At 43.7% G+C, this 20,445-nt stretch overlaps 1 protein-coding gene across 3 annotated transcripts in view; it reads right to left on the minus strand.

The window, feature by feature from the left end:
* The window catches only part of ascc3 (activating signal cointegrator 1 complex subunit 3), a 96,144-nt gene that overhangs the window by 66,050 nt on the left and 9,649 nt on the right, over positions 1-20,445 (minus strand). For all 3 annotated transcript variants that reach the window (XM_062565353.1, XM_037454705.2, XM_062565354.1), the window contains 4 exons: positions 17,634-17,751; positions 8,284-8,485; positions 7,698-7,833; positions 6,747-6,872 (listed from right to left, as the gene is read on the minus strand). In XM_062565353.1, the coding sequence (XP_062421337.1) occupies positions 6,747-6,872; positions 7,698-7,833; positions 8,284-8,485; positions 17,634-17,751 (582 nt within the window). The remainder of the gene's footprint in view (positions 1-6,746; positions 6,873-7,697; positions 7,834-8,283; positions 8,486-17,633; positions 17,752-20,445) is intronic.

The following is a 20,445-nucleotide window of genomic DNA, read 5'->3' on the forward strand; positions in this document are numbered from 1 at the left end:
GATGGGGGGGGCAAACACACACACACGCACGCATGCACGCATAAATGATACGGCTTCAAATGAGATCATTTTAATAAAAAATAAATTAAAAAAACGCATGTGGGACAGCTAAAGTGTAGATATGTTTATATGGAGGTACGTTATGGTACTAACCAAATCAGAACATGTTTCCGGCTGCAGTTTTCCTGTGACCTCGATGTGTGTCCTGTGTTACATATTAGGGTCTATTGATAAAACACTGGAGCTGCTGATAAAGATTCTCCAGTGGCAGACGTCGTCCTGTGAGGAAGATGTAATCTTGTTGTCTCCATGAGGAGGTTACACCATTTCATACTCTCCTTTTCAAGAGGCCTTTCTTCTCTGCAAGCTCCTACTGAGGAATTGTGACGTATACGTTTCCTACCTACCCATTATCATTTTGTTGTTGTTGTTGTTGTCTGACATTAATATGTCGCGTTTGATTCCTAGTCAGTGTTAATAATGTAGAATTCAAATATATATGAAAGTGGAATCATGGCACTCTGCTTCAACAATAGCGAGGTGTTAATGACGATGATGAATAGACTGAGCACAAAAGCTGCCGTTGTCAAGGTTAGAAAAACTGTTTCTAGGGAGAAGATGTACCAAGGTTCAAATGGCCTGGACCTATATGTTAAAGGACAGTTTCTGCTTCTTCATGAAGAAACAACTTGGTAGGGGCTTAAGCACAATAATCAATGACGACTATAATATATAAAGATCAATGTGGAAGAAAAATCAAAGGAAGAGTATGATTAGAGACGCACCAATATTAGAAATTGATCGGGTACTGACTAGCTTTATGGGCTGAAGGTGACAATGGGCCAATCGGGTATCATATTTAATGAATAATAATTCAGTCTAATGATGTAATCTATATTTGACTTTGGCTTACAAACATTGACTGATCCCTGCTCCTCCTACCGATCCTTCATTTACTACTTTACATATAAAAGAACCATCTGTCAATGTTGCTACTGGGAGGGCATAGTGGTCCACTCTGGTTCTTTGCCACCACACCTTTTGAACATGATCATGGATGAATAATGCAGAGGCAGGATGCCCTTGGAAACCTTCTTAACAGATTGTGGGCAATGCAACATATCATCAAACACTCGTTGGTTCCCTTTTCTTCACATGGATGCATCTCTACAAATTTGTTACTGTTTCCACAGAGGAAACCTACAAATGTTACAGTCTACTAGATGTTCAGGCTGCCTGATGAAGGTCACTACGAAGACATTAGCACAACAAGCCCTGGCAAACTTTAATCTAAATACTATTTGACATTAACACATATATATCTAATTACTTCTATTTGATTTAATTGTACGTCATTTGACATCTTTCTTGTAATAAAAATTAAACCAATATTTGATAGAAAATAGAGAAGACTAAAGAAATGAGGTGACACATGATGTGAGTATGTGAAGGACAGAGCTTGTTAAGCAGAGCCACTCTTGTGTTGTGCCTCTCCATCAGACACCATTATAAAAGCCTCGAACCCTTGAATCTTTGAAAGAAGCCTTAAAGACTCTCAGCTCCTGCTTAACACGTCTCAGCAAACACACATAGCCACAGTTGTGTGCTGTGGGGAAAGCACATCAAAACTGGATTAGGAAATGCAATTAAGGTGGATTAATTATGGATGGAGGGCTGTTCACTAGTGCCTCGTGTTTGCAGGCCTGTGCTCACACAGTACACGGGAAAAGCAGAGGGCAAGCTGTCATCAGCCTGGAGAGTCAAAACAGCAGCAGCAGGCCCGAGAGCACGACTGCATCTGTCCCCCAGGATTGGACGCATCCATCTCCCACCGTGAGTGATGGACAAGTTGAGCAAGCAGGAGTACATGATTATTTCTCAATCATAAAGAAAAGCAAATAACCGCATTCCCATCCCATATGATGTTCAAAAGTAGCCTTCATTTAGTTCAACAGCAAAACCAGTCCTTACTAACACTATGCATGTAAACACTTGGTGGACAAATCAGCAAAGACCCAGCAGCCCGTTAAGCAAGCGCAGTCATTGGAGCCCACATCCTCCCTGCACATAAACTTCTGCTTGGCTGGTTGGTCGATATATTCTATATCTGGTGTCACTTTAACAAGAGGAAAAGGCCTCTTGATCAATTATAAGAGGGGACGTGTGTGTGTGAGGTGCACAGAGACCGTCACAGGTCAGGTCTTCTCATGGAGGGTAACTTGTTTCGCTGCTATTCAACAATGAAGAACAAAGAAAGGATTGAGCTAGATCTCTCCTCTGCTACAGCTTTGTCCCTCAGGAGACAAGCGGCGTGCGCTTTGGAGAGCCCTGCTTCTCTCAGTCAATGTCGCTGTCCTCGTCTCCCAGACCTCAGTCCTGACAAGCTGTGCAACCGTAATGGAGAATGGGGGTGGCGATGGGTTAAGTCCATCGAGAGTGACGCGCAACAAACTCTTAGGAGGACATTTTCACTTTAAATCTCTTCCAGACAGCGAGATAACAGAAACAAAGTTGCAATGCGAATACTAGCAGAAAATCATGTGATTAAAATTAAATGTAAGAGTTGCAGTGTCTACTTTGCTGTCACTATCATGAGGAACATAAGCAGCAGCAGCAGTGTACGTTATGTAGCGTGTTTGCAGCAGTACTACGGACGTTCCTCTCACACACAGCGCACTGGGTAACAGATTTATTGGGGTGAATTAGCAAGGCTTTTACCACAGACGCAGATACCTGATTCATTAGTTAAAAAGCAGCCTAACAAATTCCTCACTTTGAATGTTTCAAACCGCTGTTAAAGGCACATAGAGGCCCGCATAGTGCTGTTTCCTATTACCGCTTTCAATAAATGACAATCGGCACTCACACGGGGAGAGGAGGGAGGGGGGGGAGGGGGGGCATCAGACTTTTCAAAGGCTTTCTAATAGCACATAAAGACTTATTAGGCATTGTGTGCCGCCGCCTCAGAGGAAGGAGGCACTTTGTTCCAGAGTTGGCCAAGCTTAAGTTAATGAATAGAGCCGCTGCTTGACTGAGGCTAATTCACATCGCTCAGCAGAAGAGGTTCCATATCCATCTATATCAGTTACACAGGGACTTTCAAAGATGAAGGGGAAAACTGCTGGTGTGCCAGAGAGAACCAGAGAAAAAGAGACGAGCCGTTGGGAGAGTGAGAGGAGACAGAGGAGCAGAGTTTATTCAGATGGTGCATATTGAAGTCTCTGCAGGGAGAATCTATGTACAGCACAATCAATGAATCCAACAGCTTCCTCTGACGTGCCCTTTCCATGAAATGAGCTCCTTCAAGACAGATGCTTCCACTTATATTTACACATCTATATGCATCCGAAACGATCCCAATCAATAGAAAACCATGCAATGTGAACATATGAAAATTGGTCCCGAGTCTGATCTATCAACAGTCGTCATTCTCATTTTCATCCTCTGACACACTATGAGGACCACAGGCACAGTTTTACACTTCCTCCTCTGTGCCTGGGGGTCTCTAATGTTCATGGTGAACATCCAGGAGTGTTGGATGTGCTGCCTTACAACTGTGTGTTAAATACCATTATGTTTTCCAGTAGCAGAGAACGGGTCGTGCTTCACATCCTTCCTACACAGTAAAGAACACAGGGATAGCGACTGGACGACCCATGTGGACAATGAAGCAAAACTGAAATTATATTATAAAAGGGGTTGAATAACAAAAGTAACTTGACCAGCCTGCTGATACCTGAGAGTCTGGGGGAAGCCATGAGAAGAGCAGACTTAACAGGAGCCTCCGGTTGTCAATGTGGAGCACTAGGATACAGACCCTCCACATTTACTCATTAGTTTCTCTGCTTTATCACCATGTAACATCACACATTGATCTCAGCTGGTTCCCAGGTGCTAATGGGGACAGACCTACAACTACATGAAGAGAAAAGGGATGTCACCATTGCTGCTGATCTTAAGAAACTAGCAGAAACAGTAGGCGCAATTCTTGGAACGATCCCAGTGTTGACAACCCTTCTCCAGTAATTAGCAGGCAGCACTAGTTCCAGTGGTGTACGGCCTTCAGTGTCTCCAGAGAGCTTTCTAACCTATGTGAGAGGAGACTAAAGTCGATCTGCCTGCTACCAGAATGACACGCCTACAACCAAACAGCTGTTTTGCTCCAACTCAGAGTCTTTTGACAGGAAAGGAGAAGAATAATGCTTCTAATGTCAATACAAGATAGAATGATAAATCAGCATTTCTGTGCAGGTTTTGGCAAATTGCCTCCACGGTTCCATCTCCCCTCATCATTGAAGCCCTGCATGAGCAAACCTTCTAGAAGAAAAGCATTTCTACTTTAACTCACAGACTAAGATGACAACCTTACGTCTTGTTGCAGTTTGCGTGTTGGTACAAGTGGATGATTCTACCAAAATGGGATCCCAATAATTGACCAGGCGGACAGATGGTGTAATGGCCATTGTACAACCATGGTTATAAGTGCAAGTGCTGCAGACATGCTGCTGAGCGGCGTGGACACAAACAGCAGAAACTATGGAGATGGATTCGGATACGAGACCCCTCCTCAAACCTCGGCAATAAGGAGGGAAGCCATGGATATAAAATACTGCTACTCTTATACGTTAAGTGCTATTTGACTACAACACATCTCTGTGCCAAATGGAAGGATTGTAGTCGACAGGCATTGAAGAGACCTGCGCACTTATTGCAAACACACACACACACACACACACACACACACACACCAGAGTGCAGATGTGATTAAAGCATCCGTCATGGGACAAGACGCAGGCTTAACTTCCATCCACAAACAAGCAATTATACACACACTAAATCTCGATTATTATGACGTCTATTAGCATGAGTGACGGTGATACTGGTTTCCTGCAGCGTGACAAAACGCCTCTGAGCATCACAGGTATTGTTCCTTGGAGCCTTCATCAACAAAAGGCCGGACTCAGAGGAGAAGGGCTGACCTTTTGCCCCGCTGCATCTTCACGAAAGGCATTAATGATGGATCACAGAGTCCTTACCAGCAGACAGGACAGGAGCACAGGCAATGATGTGTGTACAGCGTCCTCGGCCCCCCTGCCATGCCCCCACCCCACAGACTAAACTCCTTCTTTTGTGATTGGGCCCGGTGTTGGCTGTGTACCGGCTGCCTGTGCACCAACGTGAGCGCGGCTTTGTCAGTCAGCGTGTCAGTCACACTGACGGGTCATTGTGTCTGCTGACAGCCGGCTGAGAGCTACAGCACTTCCATTAAGGAGGAACATCACTCACTGGAGGATAACATGGAGCACATATACAGCTGACAAGGAGGCAAGTGCTGCTGTCCACATGCCGATATGTTGATGTGCACATCTGGGATCAGGGTAGTGTCAAATCTAAAGGCTGCAATCTGCTCAACTACTACTTTGGTTCTCAGCATTCAACCCATGTCCATAATACAAGTTGTAACGAAGTGAAGATTAACGATTTCCCTAACCAGTGTTGACAGAGCTAACATGTTAACAATAAACACCCGGTATGAAATAAACTGTACTTGTCACTTTTCTAGTCTTCTGACCACTCAAACCTCTTTATCGTCATCATCTACCGATTCGCCCCCAGTCACACAGTGATGGAGCGCACATACACAGTGATTCCTGGCCATCAGTGAACTAACATTCACACACCGTAGTCGCAGCTAGGGGAGCTTTCTGGGGTTAAGTGCCAACAAGCAGATTGAGCCAGCAGCCCTCTGATTGAAGGAGGACCCTGTTCCCCACAGTGTTTGTAAAAGGTGGTTATTGAAGATTAGTATGGGATCTAATAGGAATCAGGAAACTCTGTAGTCACATGTGAGATTGCTAACCTTCTGCCTTGGAGGAAAAGGCAGAGTGTTAGCATGCAGAGTTAACCACATAGCTAGCATGATGTTGTCTGTCTTTATCAGGAGACTTGGTTCTTTCGCACAAACATTCAGCTCTTACAGAAGAAAATGTTGGTCTCTGAATCTGTTCACTGTGCAAAGCCTTGTAGTATTGTAGCTTGGTTAGGGGTATCATAGTCACAGGGGCTCCTGGCAGAGTGTCAATTTGAAAGAATGGCAGAGCCAGCCCACAATACCCCCATACTCCAGCTCTGAAGCGAAAGTGGATGCAAAAATACCGACGAGCGGGACCGGAACTGCAGAGTTGCCCCCCCCTTGACCCGACGTCCGCCACCCAGCCTCACCAACCCCCGTCAGCCGTTGTGTCCCTTATTTTTCTGTACTAAAGGTGGCAAACCTAGGGTAGGCTAGGGTAACAACAATAATCAAACAAAAAGCTTTGATTTTTTCATTTTTTTGCTGAAAGATATTTTATTTTGAAAACGGTCCCTCCTGACACATTTCCCAAGCGTCACACACACACACAACTATGCAACGGCTCACCTCCCAGCTGAAAGTAGGTCTTGTCTTGTTTGCTTCTAAGGCAAAAGATAATGGAGTGAGGCCCACCATATTGCCAAAAACAGGAATGATGAAACAATCCTTGTGGCCTGATGTGGTTCAGAGAATTAAGAAGATTATTTCTATTATGTTGAATTTTGTTAATTTTAGGCCAAGGACAAGTCTCATATCTGCACACAGCTATCCGGGCTCTGTCCTAATATTCAAAATCCTCCAACCAACAACCTATAAAATGGACTAATGGCATGCCTGTCTATGTGATGCTTTCATGCAAACACAAAACACGCACACGCACACACACACCTACCTCATCTAGTTCAGAGATGTAGACAGGCTTCTCTTCGAAGCCGGTGGCCATGGGTTGGTTGGGTGGGATCTCCACCTCCTCATACATCTTACAGTCTTCTCTACGGACTCCCTCAGGAAGCATCATCTAAATGTCACACAACCACACACACACACACACACACACACAATAATGAGGGAACTCAGACATTACAGGTGACCTCAAAATTCTGATTTATACATTTTTTTCATTCCTATTGATGCTTCTTTGAAAATATAGAGCAGATCAAACACACTTTGAACATCGAATCATACTTGTTTCAAGCATGAATTTGAAGTACTTCACTTAAAGGCCCAACTACAGGGAATGGAATGAATTATTCATGGTACAGAGGAATGGTGTTTTTTTGTAGTACAGTTTGTTAGTCTGTGTTACTCTGGTTTGTAATATGAATTACTATGAGTGTAGTGTCCTTATATGAAGCAGCCTGGATTCAAAACATTAAAAAGGTCTACCTAACAACACAAGGATTTACAGTACCGCACATGGCCCATAATTCTTTGTGCATTAGTATTGCCCACCTATCTATCTACTATCTAATATAGGTAGAAAGTGCCCCCTATATAAATATTAGTTGGTAATGGCAAACTAGGTGGAAACACTGAGATAATGCATTTACAAATGAACATGACTTGAAATGAAAAAAAAAACTAAAAATACATCAATAAGTTAAAAAAAAGGCACAACAGCAGGTGAGAGAAACTAAAAGTAAAAAATAAAATATATGTGTTGTAATGTGGGAAGAGAATAACTGATTTTGGTGAAGAACTGTACAATTATGAAATATTTCTTTAGCATTCCGGTAGTTCTGCATCTCACTGTGTGGAGTATTAAATATACACATCACACTTTTTCATTGTGTTAAGAGAAAGACTACTATGAGCAGACACTACTGAGAAGAACACGCCTTACCCTGGCTCCTCCTACAAAGGCGGGCATCTTAGCGGCCTCTGCGTAGCAGTCGTAGACGTTGGGATAGCGGACACGTTCATGCACTCTTTCTCTGCTCAGTATAGGTTCACGCCGGGCCGTCAACAGAGCCTGCTCCCTGAGCAAGCAAACACCACACTTGAGTCAAAAAAGATTCCTCGGGGGTATTAATCACTTCAAGTGACAAGAGAATAAACAGAAATTTCCACAAAAGCACATCTGCATTGGTTCCAGGTGTGAGACCTCACATCCATCCACCATCGGCTTTACAATGAATGATTCAAAGTTCCTTCCTAAAGTGCCTTACCTCTCTGCTAATCTTTTCCTTCACCCTGGGCTGGATTTGGTAATGCCTACTTTTTAATTAAACTCTTTTTTTCTCTGAAATTAAACTTTCAGAAAAATCCTCTTCATAAAAGGAGCCGTTGATGTGTGTTTTTATTTTGTTATTACGTGAAGCTCAAGGTGTTGTGTAAAATGCCAAAGCAAGGCAGTTTTTGATGTGGATACCTGGGAGCAAAGACAGACGAAGGAAAGGACCAACAGAAAGATTCAAGAGATCACATACCGCTGAGTTCTCATCTCTCTGGGGTCAAAGGTCAGGACAGCATCTGAGGAGTCGCTGTCATCCGTTCCTTTGCCTCTCTTCCTCTCTCTCTTCTCCTCCCTGCGGTACAGTTTCATCATCTGTTTCTCCTGCTCTGACTGGATGGTCACCTGGCACCCATAGGTGGGCTTGGTCACTTCGCCACTGACCAACCGGATCATATCTGGAGGAAATTATTGTGAAGAAAAGGTAATATGTTACTAGCAATGGAAGTCCCATTGAGATCACAAGTGGAGACAATGGTGGAGGATGATGTTGCCAACGGGGAGCAAGTACAGAATGAAGAGAAGGGGGCCGAGTACTGAACCTTGGGGAACACCTTGAGAGACTGAGGCTGTAACAGACTTGGATTTATTTGGTGGTTTGTAGATGGTCTTGATTATGGTTTGGTAGAAGGACAGGAAGGAGTTTCATTTCTTAGCGCTGAAGGAGTGATAGCGATCATCTACGGCAGTGGTTCTCAACTGGTCTGGCTCCGGGACCCACCATTACCCCTTAATGACCCCAAATCGAGGAACATTCTCAACTTCTCAAATTTATTCAAAATGAAGTTCATAAGCTGAATTTCATATTTTATATTGAGGATGTCAAACTCCACCGGGGCGTCGGTTGCGGCCCGTCACTGGAGTGCGTACGGCCCGCCGGGTGACAGCCGTCAGCGAACAGTCGGCCGAATATCTGGCCCGAACCTCAAGTGAGTTTGACACCCCTGGTCAATGGGTTTGAGAAGTTTATTTATTGAGAAGAGGACCTTGTGATTGGCTGAACAAGAGTGCAGTGGGTTCGGGGGGTACAGATGGAAGGACTGAAATTATCCGTCTGCTGTGTCTGGGTCGGTCTGTGCATGCACTTGCCTTTGTGTGCCCATTGGGCGGAACTCTGACGAGCGCCCCCCTTAAATAGTGGTGGCGGTTGCGTGAGACATTTTTGCTCAAACATGTTTGACTCATGGACCTGATTTGCGCTCTCGGATTTTGACATTGATTTGCCTTTATATACAATGGAAGACCAGAGGAGCAGGCCCACTTTGGGGGGGGGGGGGACGACTCTGGGAGGGGCATGGAAGGAGAGGACGACTCCGGGGGGAGCATGGGAGGAGGACTCCCAGGGGGAGCATGGGAGGAGAGGAGGACTCCGGGGGGAGCATGGGAGGAGAGGACAACTCCGGGGGGAGCATGGGAGGAGGACTCAGGGGGAACAGTTGATTGGTCACAGTTGATGGGTATTGGTTTCCTTATGTTCCTCCTTTACTGTAAAGTTATCTGCATATTATCTGGTTTTGTTGCTGCCGTTTACTTTCTGAATTTCTTTAGGGGGTGACAGTGTTCAATAATAACAAGCTTTAATAATAGTGTTAAGCTTTCAGCTGCACCAATTTCCAAGCTAAAAACACAAAGCAAATTATGAGCACAATTATTATTTTTGCACACCTTGGAATGGTTTTGTATTGATGATATCATTTCTACTATTAGGCCGTGATGCTCAGTTTGACTTCCTCCCCAGGTGGACAACAGAGAACAACAGCACGTCAGCGGAGATGGATTTTTATGCAGCAGTAATCTTGATAGCCAATTGATGTCAGATGTGAGTGTGTGGCATTGCAGGGGTTAATGTTCCCCACTGCTGCCCCCCTCTTTGAGCCAGCTCAAAAGAAAACAGCTCAATAACAGATGAGATGTGATGATTGCAGCGTGGCCCAGCTGACTGAATGATTTCTTCTTTATCTTGTCTTACCTTTAGTTTGTACGGAATGACCGTTGATGTTGGACACCTCAAATCATGGCCATGACATAGCAGCCACATGCCACTGCTTTGTCTAGATCCGTGGCAAGTGCTGTATCCCTCCATGTGAGAGAGAAGCAGCGTGGCTGCTTTGCCACAGAGTCACTGCCAACACGGAGCACTAACATACAGACACAAAGCTACTAAAAGAGACAAAGAATGTGACCATGGAAGGTTAACAGGAACCTTATACGGAAAACACTATAAAGTGGGCACGTGGCCATGGAACATTTGTGAGGCTCGATTGCATGAGGGCTTCCGTTAGACCGCAACAACCTCCTTGACCCCAACCAGTCAGGCTTCAAGGCGGGCCATTCCACAGAGACTGCTCTCCTTGCTGTCTCAGAGCAACTCCACGCTGCTAGAGCCGCCTCTCTCTCATCCTCATCCTTCTGGACCGTTCTGCTGCATTTGACACAGTAAACCACCAGATCCTTATCTCCTCCTTTCAGGAACTTGGTGTCTCAGGCTCTGCTCTCTCCCTTCACTCATCCTCCCATCCTTGATGGCCGCACCTATTGGGTATCTTGAAGAGGATTTGTGTCGGAGCCTTGTCCTCTTACTACTGAAGTTCCTCAGGGCTCCGTCCTGAGTTTGTATTCCTATTGAAATGCACATTTTGTAAGTCGTTTTGGATAATAGCGTCAGCTAAATGACATGTAATGTAATGTTAACACTTACATTACTTCCTGAGAACTCGGTCAAGTAGAAAACCGCGTCCATAGCTACAGGCAACCAGCTCAGGAATGCAAATTTGATCGTTTATGAGCAAAGAAATGTTAATTGGAACTTTTATGTTGCCATAAACGACAATTGTTTCATTAACCTTCTGACCTTGTGAACATACAGACACTGACTTGCTACAAGACGAGGAAATGTCAGTGAGTGTAGATATTGTCTGCCAATAGGTACCCAGGTTTTAATTGCATAGCAACCCGTGAATATAAATGATATCAGCTTCACCCAAAGAACTGCTCAGTGCTGATGATATATTAATAAGCCTCCTCATATTTCTGTCTGCTCTATATAATCATTTCAATTCATAGACCTCCCTAACATTTTGACAATATACTAATTAAAAAGAAAGTAAGAAGTGCTGACTTCTCTGCAATAGCACGTCCTTCAGTCAGCCAGATAGATTACCTTATTGTAAAACTCAAGTGCTCTTTGTCTGTTAGTTGTCACCAGTGATGCCAGTAACTCGTTACTTAGTAACGCGTTACTCTGACCACCTGTTTAAGTAATCTAATGCGTTAGTATGTCCAAACTAGTAATCAGATTAAAGTCAGTGTCCAAGTCACTCTGCGTTACCATGTTGTCATTAATAGTAAAATATATATTTGTTTTCTTGTGTCTCTAGGAGTGAAGCCACGTAGTGTTTCCCCTGCCATTATAACAGCGGGCGTACCAGCAGACATCCATCCGCCCCGCCGCCGGAGTGCGTACGGCCCGCCATCAGCGTACCGTTAGCCGGTTGTTGGTCAGCAGCACAGAACCCCCCCCCCCCCGGCCCCCTCCCCGGCGGGTGTTTTCGGCAGCTGCTGAATGTAACTAATAAAGTAACTTGTAATCTAAATTAGTTAATTTTGAATTCAAGTAATCTGTAAAGTGACTAAGGTACTTTTTAAAGGAGTAATCAGTAATCAGATTACTTTTTACAGTAACTGTGGCAACACTGGTTGTCAGACGCAGTTTGTAGAGTTTGTTCTCATGGCCTGAGAAAACAGTTCAAAATTCCAGTTAAATTCATAGCAGATCCATTTGATGTTGTACATCGAGCCTGGGAAAGTAATATCTGCGTGGCCTTCCAAGGCATATCCCTCAGCACCAAATGCACAACCCCCTGGGCAGAGAACATCCAGCAGACATGGAGGACGTTCAACAATCAACATCAATCGACTGACATCTCCCAGTGGATGTCCGCTCATCACCTGAAGATCAACCCCGACAAGACCAAACTACTTTTCTTCCCTGGAAAAAACTCTCCCACTCAGGACCTGACTGTTAACTTCGGCGACTCCGTGTTAACGCCCACTCAGAATGCTAGGAACCTCGGCGATCCTGTATATACACGCTCTACAACATCAGGAGAATGCGACCCCCTCTCACTCAGAAGTCGGCACAGGTACTGATTCAGGCTCTTGTCATCTCCCGCCTTGACTACTGTAACTCTCTGCTCGCAGGTCTCCCTGCTACCGCCATTCGACCACTGCATCTCATCCAGAATGCAGCAGCTTGACTGGTCTTCAACCTTCCGAAATACTCCCATGCTGTGAATGGATCGGGACCGGTTTACGTCCAGGACATGGTGAAACCCTACATCCCAACCCGCACACTCCGCTCTGCATCTGCCACGCTGCTTGTTCCTCCCTCATTGAGAGAAAAGCACTCGGCGGGATCGCGACTCTTTGCTGTCCTGGCTCCCAGATGGTGGAATGAGCTCTCCGATGACATCAGGACTGCAGAGAGCCTCTACATCTTCTGTCAAAAACTCAAGACACACCTCTTTAGACTCTACCTTGACTAAAACACTAGCAAACCGTAGCACTAACAAATGGTAGCACTTAAATTGTACTTATAATGGCACTTTCCTATGACATGTTTTGAAACTGCTTATTTGATGAATATTGTACTTTCTTGTTACTTGTTCTTCTGAGTTTGTATCTCTATGTGGAAATGCACTTATTGTAAGTCGCTTTGGATAAAAGCATCAGCTAAATGACATGTAATGTAAACAGGGCTAGCTGACAAATGGTAGTCTAACATTCACACTCATTTTAGCCTCAACTCATGAGCACAATACCACATCCATCGCATTTGCTTACCCTGAACAAACTATGTGTGAACTATTGAGAGGATTGCCATTACATAGCAGACATACCTCAGATGACTGGGAGTCTATCAAAAAGCAACAGCCAATCACATCTAACATGTACCTGGTCAGTAAGTCTTCACCACAGCGTTCTGCAAGGGTTTGGGCCAACATATTGTTTTAGTACGTTGGCGGTTGAGCAGCCCTGGTACAAGTAAAGTTCTGCACCACTCACAAGGACTGGCACACTCTGGACTTAGTATGGAGACCATACATTAAGACTGATTAAAAGCCAGACCGATTAAAAGACAGTTCATCGCCATGGCAATGTAGATGTGGACAGTGTTTAGATGTGCAGCCCATGAAATATGTCTGTTCAATAGGACAAGTACAAGGGCCTGTACTGTTTTAGCATCAACTAATGTGCTTATTATTTTCTCAATGACTTAGTTCATCGTTTAATCTCTAAAAAATTGTGAAAAATGACCTGGACAAAGTCAGAGCTTAAAACAAAAGTGGATGTCTTCAAAAGCGTCTCCATCTCCTTCTCTATTTCTGTAAATATTCACAGGGGTCCTCTGATCATCAGGGGATCAAAATTGGGGTGGAGCCATAAATATTATAACATACTGCAGTGCTTCTACATCCTTTGGTCTTGGATAGCGATTGATAAATGGATAGAAACGTTTGGGATGTGTAGACATATTGTCTTGAGAATAGTCCGCTCCATGTATCACTGCCTCTATCAGCCACTGAAATGTGGAAACAAGCCACCGAGAGAATCTGCTCTGTGATAAACATGCGAGTGCCAAGCTGCAATTTAAAAGCTAATCAGCAAGAGACAGGCATTCCCACTAAATCCTACTCTTCCTGACGGCATGCAAATAGTGGAAAATGTAATCAGCCTTTTTTAACCTCTCCTGACTTCACTCTCAGTCGTCAAGGCAACACTAATCTCAAAAGCTGTCTGGCAATTGAAAATTTTAAATGCTGATCAAAAGTTCTGCACAGTTGGAGTCTGAAGCCGCACTCGGTTGAGAGCACGGCTTGTTTTCCTCAGACTAAACTGTACACACTTATTGGCTTTATTTTTCTAATAAGGTTGCACTGCGGCAGGCAGCTTACATTGTGCAGGTAAGTTAATCAACAATTTAGCAAGAAGTAGTTCAGCTCTCCACTGAGAGAAAGTAAGCCTGTAATCGTGGTCACATCGGGGAAAATGCGAACATGTGTTTACGGTCACTGTGGAGAATTAGCCGATTTCTAGCTCTTGGTACTATATTTAGAATGAAGTGTACTTAAGGAAAAGCTGCACCCAGTGTTATGTTCCTGTGGACTAGCTGGAGACTTTATTGAGACATGCACTGCAGAGAGCACAGAAGCCTAACCTTCAGGGCGCCCACAACTGAAGTCAAACATAAAGGAGGCAGCCATGGAAACTGCTTTACCAACGGCTTGTCCTAAAATAGTACTTCTTTGTTAAATGGATCCTTTGAATTGGATTATTTAGAGGAATTGGAAGCGAAGTATGAAGTGAGTGGGGTATTTCACAAAGTAAAAACCAGCAGCCTCTGGTGGAATAACTAGACAGTATAGAGACAATGTCTAAGATGTCTGTACTGATATTGCTGTGCTGGAAGTCAATGTCAGCTAATATGCATGCACAGCACTCAATGTGTCATTTTGTAATCTTCATTCCGTTGTGAAGTGAAGAGTTGCAAAACTGTGCTTAGTGGCACCACCTATATCATCCATTTGGGTTTTTAAGCTTCATGAAAAGCTGAAGTTTGAATCATTTTTCAGGCAAGAAAGTATCCGTTTAGATTCAGTATGTGATCGGTTCATCCAAGTGGTGGGACAGGGACCATTGTTGGAGCTGTGCCTGAGCCTGGCTCATCAGAGTACAAAAAGCACCTCAGGCATGTGTTTGGAACCACTCCCACCGCCAGGCCAGTTTAACCAGCTCATATTCAGAAAGGAGAAAAAAAAAATCAAATCCACAAGGGTTTGATTAGCTTTCCCACATGTACATGCATGCCGTGTTTCTAATAGAACTAACCCTAACCAGGAATAATAAACCTTTCATATGTTGCCGGGATGGATGAAAAACCTTCTAAATTGGACGTGCCTTTTAAGAGGTGCCATAATGGCAGCACAGTATAACTGAAATAATTGTGTAAGCACTAATTGTGTGTATCAGGTGGTATGCTTGTGCGTGTGCAGGACAAAATGGGTTCACATAAACGCTGTCAAAAAGTCCAGTCTTTTTCTCCAAATCCCATTTCAACACTGAATGATTAAGTATTAGCATTTGTATTAATTAATGTATATGATATATTACATCATTTCTGCACCATATTAATATGTGTATTTATTGCATAATATTAAGTGAACAGGAGTAGATGGTATAGGCTAATGATAGATGAATGAGCAGTCATTGTCTACATTAATTCACATTTAGAGCTATATATAGGAGCTGTGTTTCAGACGAGTCCAAAACCTGGACAGCATCTAAAAGAGCGTCAATGACTTGAAATAGTTACAGGGATTATTGTGACAAAGCAAGAGCTCTCTCCTCTAATCTTCAGCCGCTCTTTGATGTCTACTTTGCGTCTGGATCAAAAGACAGCTCTGCCAGAGAAAACATATCAATCCTATCTCTCCACTGATATCTTTAAATACCTCCATCTGTCCTCCACTCATTGAGAAGGGGACAAAGGACACCGTGGCTCAGTAGGGAGGACTAGCAACTCGCAGCTGTATAGCAGCACAGACCGGTCAACTTGTCCTCTACATCCACCTCTGTCATCAACCCCTTATTCCATCTGTCCTCAATAAAGGACACTCATGTCTTTTGACCTCTGACCACCAATTCTCTCCAACGGAAAGCTGAGTTAATATTTCAAAAGCCACACCCAGTCCTGGTTAGTGCTGGACCTGGTGAATGTAGAATTCACTCAAATAGAACCATCTTCTGAAAAAGTCAATTAGGCAAAACCTCATGTAAAGAAAAGATTTAAAAAATATTCAAGAAAAGATTAGAAACAAAGTAATTGAAGTGCATCAGTCTGGAAAGGATTAAAGGGCCATTTTAAAGCTTTGGGACTCCAGTTAACCTTGTGAGACATTATTATCCACAAATGGAGAAGACTTGGAAGTAGTGTTGGGTATTGAGAATCGATTGTAATCGGGACTAGCTTTGCGATTTACCCGGTATCGTTCAAAAGTTTAAAATTCGATTCCTAGTTTCGATTCTCAGTCCGCCGGCGCCGATCGGAAATATAAACCGCTGAACACCAACGAAGAAGCGCCCACCGGAGGTGTTAGCATAACAGCGCGATTGAACATTGCTGTCCTATCTGTTAAAATGAGCCGTGAGGCTGGCGGTGCAAAGAAAAAAAAGATTGTGCTAGCACTCCCCGCGTCGACCGCTAGCACCCCCCTCCCCCTCGTCAGCGAAAGTGTCCCTGATTTGAGGTTGGGAGAGTTGGCAACCCCTCCGTGTGCCCAGTCTTTGACGCCCTCCGCCGCCTCTTCCTCTGGCTCCAAGGGTTCCCCCATCAGTGGGAGCAAGGTAACGTTTAAGTACCTGCAGTATCATATACTCATGTGCAAATGTTTTTGTGAGGTTTCAAAAATAAAGCTCTCTCTCGAGGAAAGTGTACCCCTGTTAAAATATATTCATAATTTATAATGTTTGTACAATATTTAAGTTCATAGTTTGATGTTTATATTGTAGTTGAAAACAGCCCTGTTAGAAATTCATAGTAAAGTTAATAAATTCATAGAATTAACATTGATGGAGAAGGTCAGACTATTTCTTTCAGAAAGACCCTTGGTTAGCTAGCTCATTTAAAATATCTTAAACATTTTACTTTATGTATGGCATGTCCCATATTGATGACTCGGACAGTCACAAGTGTTACATGATCCCCTCCCCTGGTTGTCCTCCCCCTAAACGTGTTGTTCCCTAGGCAGTCCCACTGCCCTTTATTATGCTATACACAAAAATAAAAAATGGATAAAAGGCCGTTCTCGTTTTGATGTTACAGCTACATCTAGACGTTTTAGAACTCAAGACAGCTGTGTAACAATAGTCAACAACTGTAATAATTAACAGATAAACAGCAGTTTACTTGACGTTATGAAAGAAATGGCTTGCCTCTATTACCACTCATCGTCATAGTAATACAAATAAGCTCCTGTCGGCGTATTGTCTGGTTCTCTCCTGTTGATGCACCTGCTGAGCTGGCCACAAGGCCAACGCAGATAAATAATGATACAGGAGGAGATAAACATGTATACTGGATCCATCGGTACACTGCCGTCACAAGGGATTGGGTGTCAATTATCTGTCAACATGTGCGTAGTGTTTGGTTCCTATTCTAAAATGGGACTAACATGAAAATGAGAAGCAGCGGTCTTTCTTTGAATTAGCTCCAGCATAACGTTCCCCACAGCTAACGAACATATTGCTGCAGGGAAGGCTATCAAATCAGTTATTGGTACCTCTGTGTCATCAGCTTGAGTCAGACAGTAAGAAATGTAGTCAAGCATTTATTTCAGGGCTGAAATATTGGATTCGGTTTCACCAACAAAAAAGAAAAAAGACCTTCAGGATTCTGTACAGCTCAGATTTAATCTACGAAAACTAATAAGTGCTATTCCTGTTTACTTCAAATAGTGAAAGGATTGTGTTACCATGGCGATGTCTCACCTGCTGGGTAGCTGGTCCTGTCAGTTGGGATGGCGAGGAGGGAGTCGACGATGGCCGATCTTCGCTGGAGGAGGATGGAGATCATCTCCAGCCCCTCTGGGCCCAGCAGCTCAAACAGCTGGAGGGAGAGTGTGCATGGGAGGATCAGAAATCTACAGTAGCAGCAAACACACACATCCAAACATGTATACACATCCTATGGCGTTTTACTGCGGAGGCTGAGCACCTGGTAATTACCATCCGCCTGGTACAGAATATGCTCTGTCGCTTAGCCTCCCAAACACAGCCACCTGGCACTTAGCAAGGGACAGAAAAACAACAACAGCTCAAAATCCTGTGCACAGCAGCTCAAAATGACAAGCCGAGTGGCCGGGGTACGTCCTCTGATCCTGTCCTTCATCCTCTGCGGCCTGGTTTCAGGATGGAGGGGTGGCTTGCTCTTTCAGTCGGTCCTCCCTCGGGAAGGCAATAGTTAGCACAGCAGGGAAGTGAAAGAACAGACGCACTTTGAAGTCGTCTTTGTTGGGGTTGTCTTTGTTTCTCTCGGTGGTCTCTTTTATATCTGTTCTAAACTTCTATTGGTCCCCCTGAATGTCTTTGTTATTAGAGAAGGTGCGTGTGTAGTATGTGGGGCCGGGGTTGGGGTCTCACCTGCTCAAAGAATATTTCTTTTGTTTCCCTTGAACTGATGTGGACTGATGGGCTTTGCTTCCACTGGGACCTACAGCCCCAGTTTCTCCTTCAGACTGATTCTGTACAATCCACCATCCCAAAGCATCAACTGCAGAAGAACTCTCATTTCATATTGCACATGCCTACTTAGTTTTTCAGCCGTAGATGGATCAACCAACTAAGTCCTGAACCTCAATTTGGAAAAAATCCCCCCGTGTATCCTTTAGAGCTATCAGATATTCACCATACGCCCAAATAATTGCAGGGCTTACCTCCAAAAAAAAAGCTTACATTTTGACTTTTCTCTACCAGTAAAAAACACATTTCTAGGCATTAAACAGATAAATGACATAGTACATTAAAATGGAAAACACTTGTATATAGACATCCAATGTGGAATTTGATGTTGATGGTATAAAATCAGAGCATTTATTAGAAGAGCGGCTTGTCCACCGACTAAGGGACTTACGGACTCAACCATTTTCATTTCATTCAATTAAATAAGCCACATTCCACACATATTTCACATAAAACAAAAACACAAAAATGTTGCCAAACTATGCAGCGCTGTATCGTATCTGATGAGAGCAGAAGCAAAAGGTCACGTTAGCTTCTCACTTAGAAGCGGTTCCAAACTCTCGACAGTAAATTGAATAGAAGACAACTCTCCCCTGAAGCTATACTCCTCACTGAAGCTTTGACGCCCCATGAATGCTATTCAGGACCGTAGTAATGAAGTCTGCAGGTACTCTCACACACACAAACACACACCTTTGTACATCTAAAGATGTCAGATGGAGAGCTTCCAAATGTCAACTACGTGAGCAACATGGGAACTAACTGTAACCAGCTGAAGAACAACTCTGTATGACCCATATCTCTCTGTAGAGACGGGAGGCACTTGCCGATTCCGTGTAAGAAAGGAGGGTTCGAGGCCAGCCGTGACCCTGAGTCGGACCTTCTGTCCGCTCTCTTCCCTTCACACAAGACCACTGTTATATTAGTCCTGTGTGGAACTGCAGGGTTTTCAGTGCTTTCATCAGTTCATGCTGAAACAACAACAACAACGCTTTATTGGTAGCTGTACTTTTTAAACTCGCTGACTGTCACCAACATTTGGCAAAACATATTTGTTCCTCCATTATTTGGTCCAGCTGGACCGTGTTTCTGGTGATGCTAACTGTCACAGTGGGGCCTCACCCAAAGACACAAAAACATATGGAGCATATAAATATCTGTCAAGTGCTGCACACAAAACACTAGAACAACCCCCCATCTGTTTGTCCCAGCATGTTCAGCCAGTGCTGGACCACATAAATTACACTTTAGTTTCATTATACTCTGAGGGCAGCAGACAACACATGAATTGTTTAAAAAAAAAACTCTTTTCTCTGTGTATTCCTCACTGACAACTTATTCCCTTGATAGAAAAATAAAGCCGCAGGCGTGATTAAGATGGCATCAAGCATTGTTATTGATAGGACCAGTCGCTATTATTCACTTATTACAAGTAGATGCTCATGGTAGATATACTATACTATTTCTCTTTTCTAGTCTTCTTTCCTCTCAAAGCTCTTTACCGCTTCATGTCAGCATTCACCACTTCACACTCTGATGAGAGCAGCTACCATACACATCAGGAACTAGTAGTCACACAGCGTAGTCATAACCAACATAGTAAAACCAGTGGAGCCAGGATGGAAGCGCCGATCCTCTGATTGAAGATGGACTCGGTCTCCACTGAGCCACTGTCACCCCGTGAATGTGAACATGTCAGGCTTCGGAATGAGGACAAAATGACATTTAGTGTAACATGCTTATGTTTTCAGCATTATTATTTCATGTCAAACAAAGACTTCATTGATTAGGCCAGTAGTTCCCAAACTTTTCTCTCAGGGCCCCCTTTTGAGGATAAAGGGACATAAAGACCCCCCAACCGCCCACTCCTTTGTTTTGAATTAATTGCATTATGAGTTTTTATTAATAAATAAGTACTTGAGTTATCATACATTTCGATTATTAGCGATTAATGATTGTTACAATGTTGTTTTTAAGTCGTGGTTGGGACACAACACATGCCGGTTTTACTTTCATTTTTTTTCCTGTCATGGCTGTGTTGTAATGTTGGTGATGATGACCT

The sequence above is a fragment of the Pungitius pungitius genome, chromosome 11 (assembly GCF_949316345.1).
Source record: "Pungitius pungitius chromosome 11, fPunPun2.1, whole genome shotgun sequence".
Classification (NCBI taxonomy): Eukaryota; Metazoa; Chordata; class Actinopteri; order Perciformes; family Gasterosteidae; genus Pungitius; species Pungitius pungitius.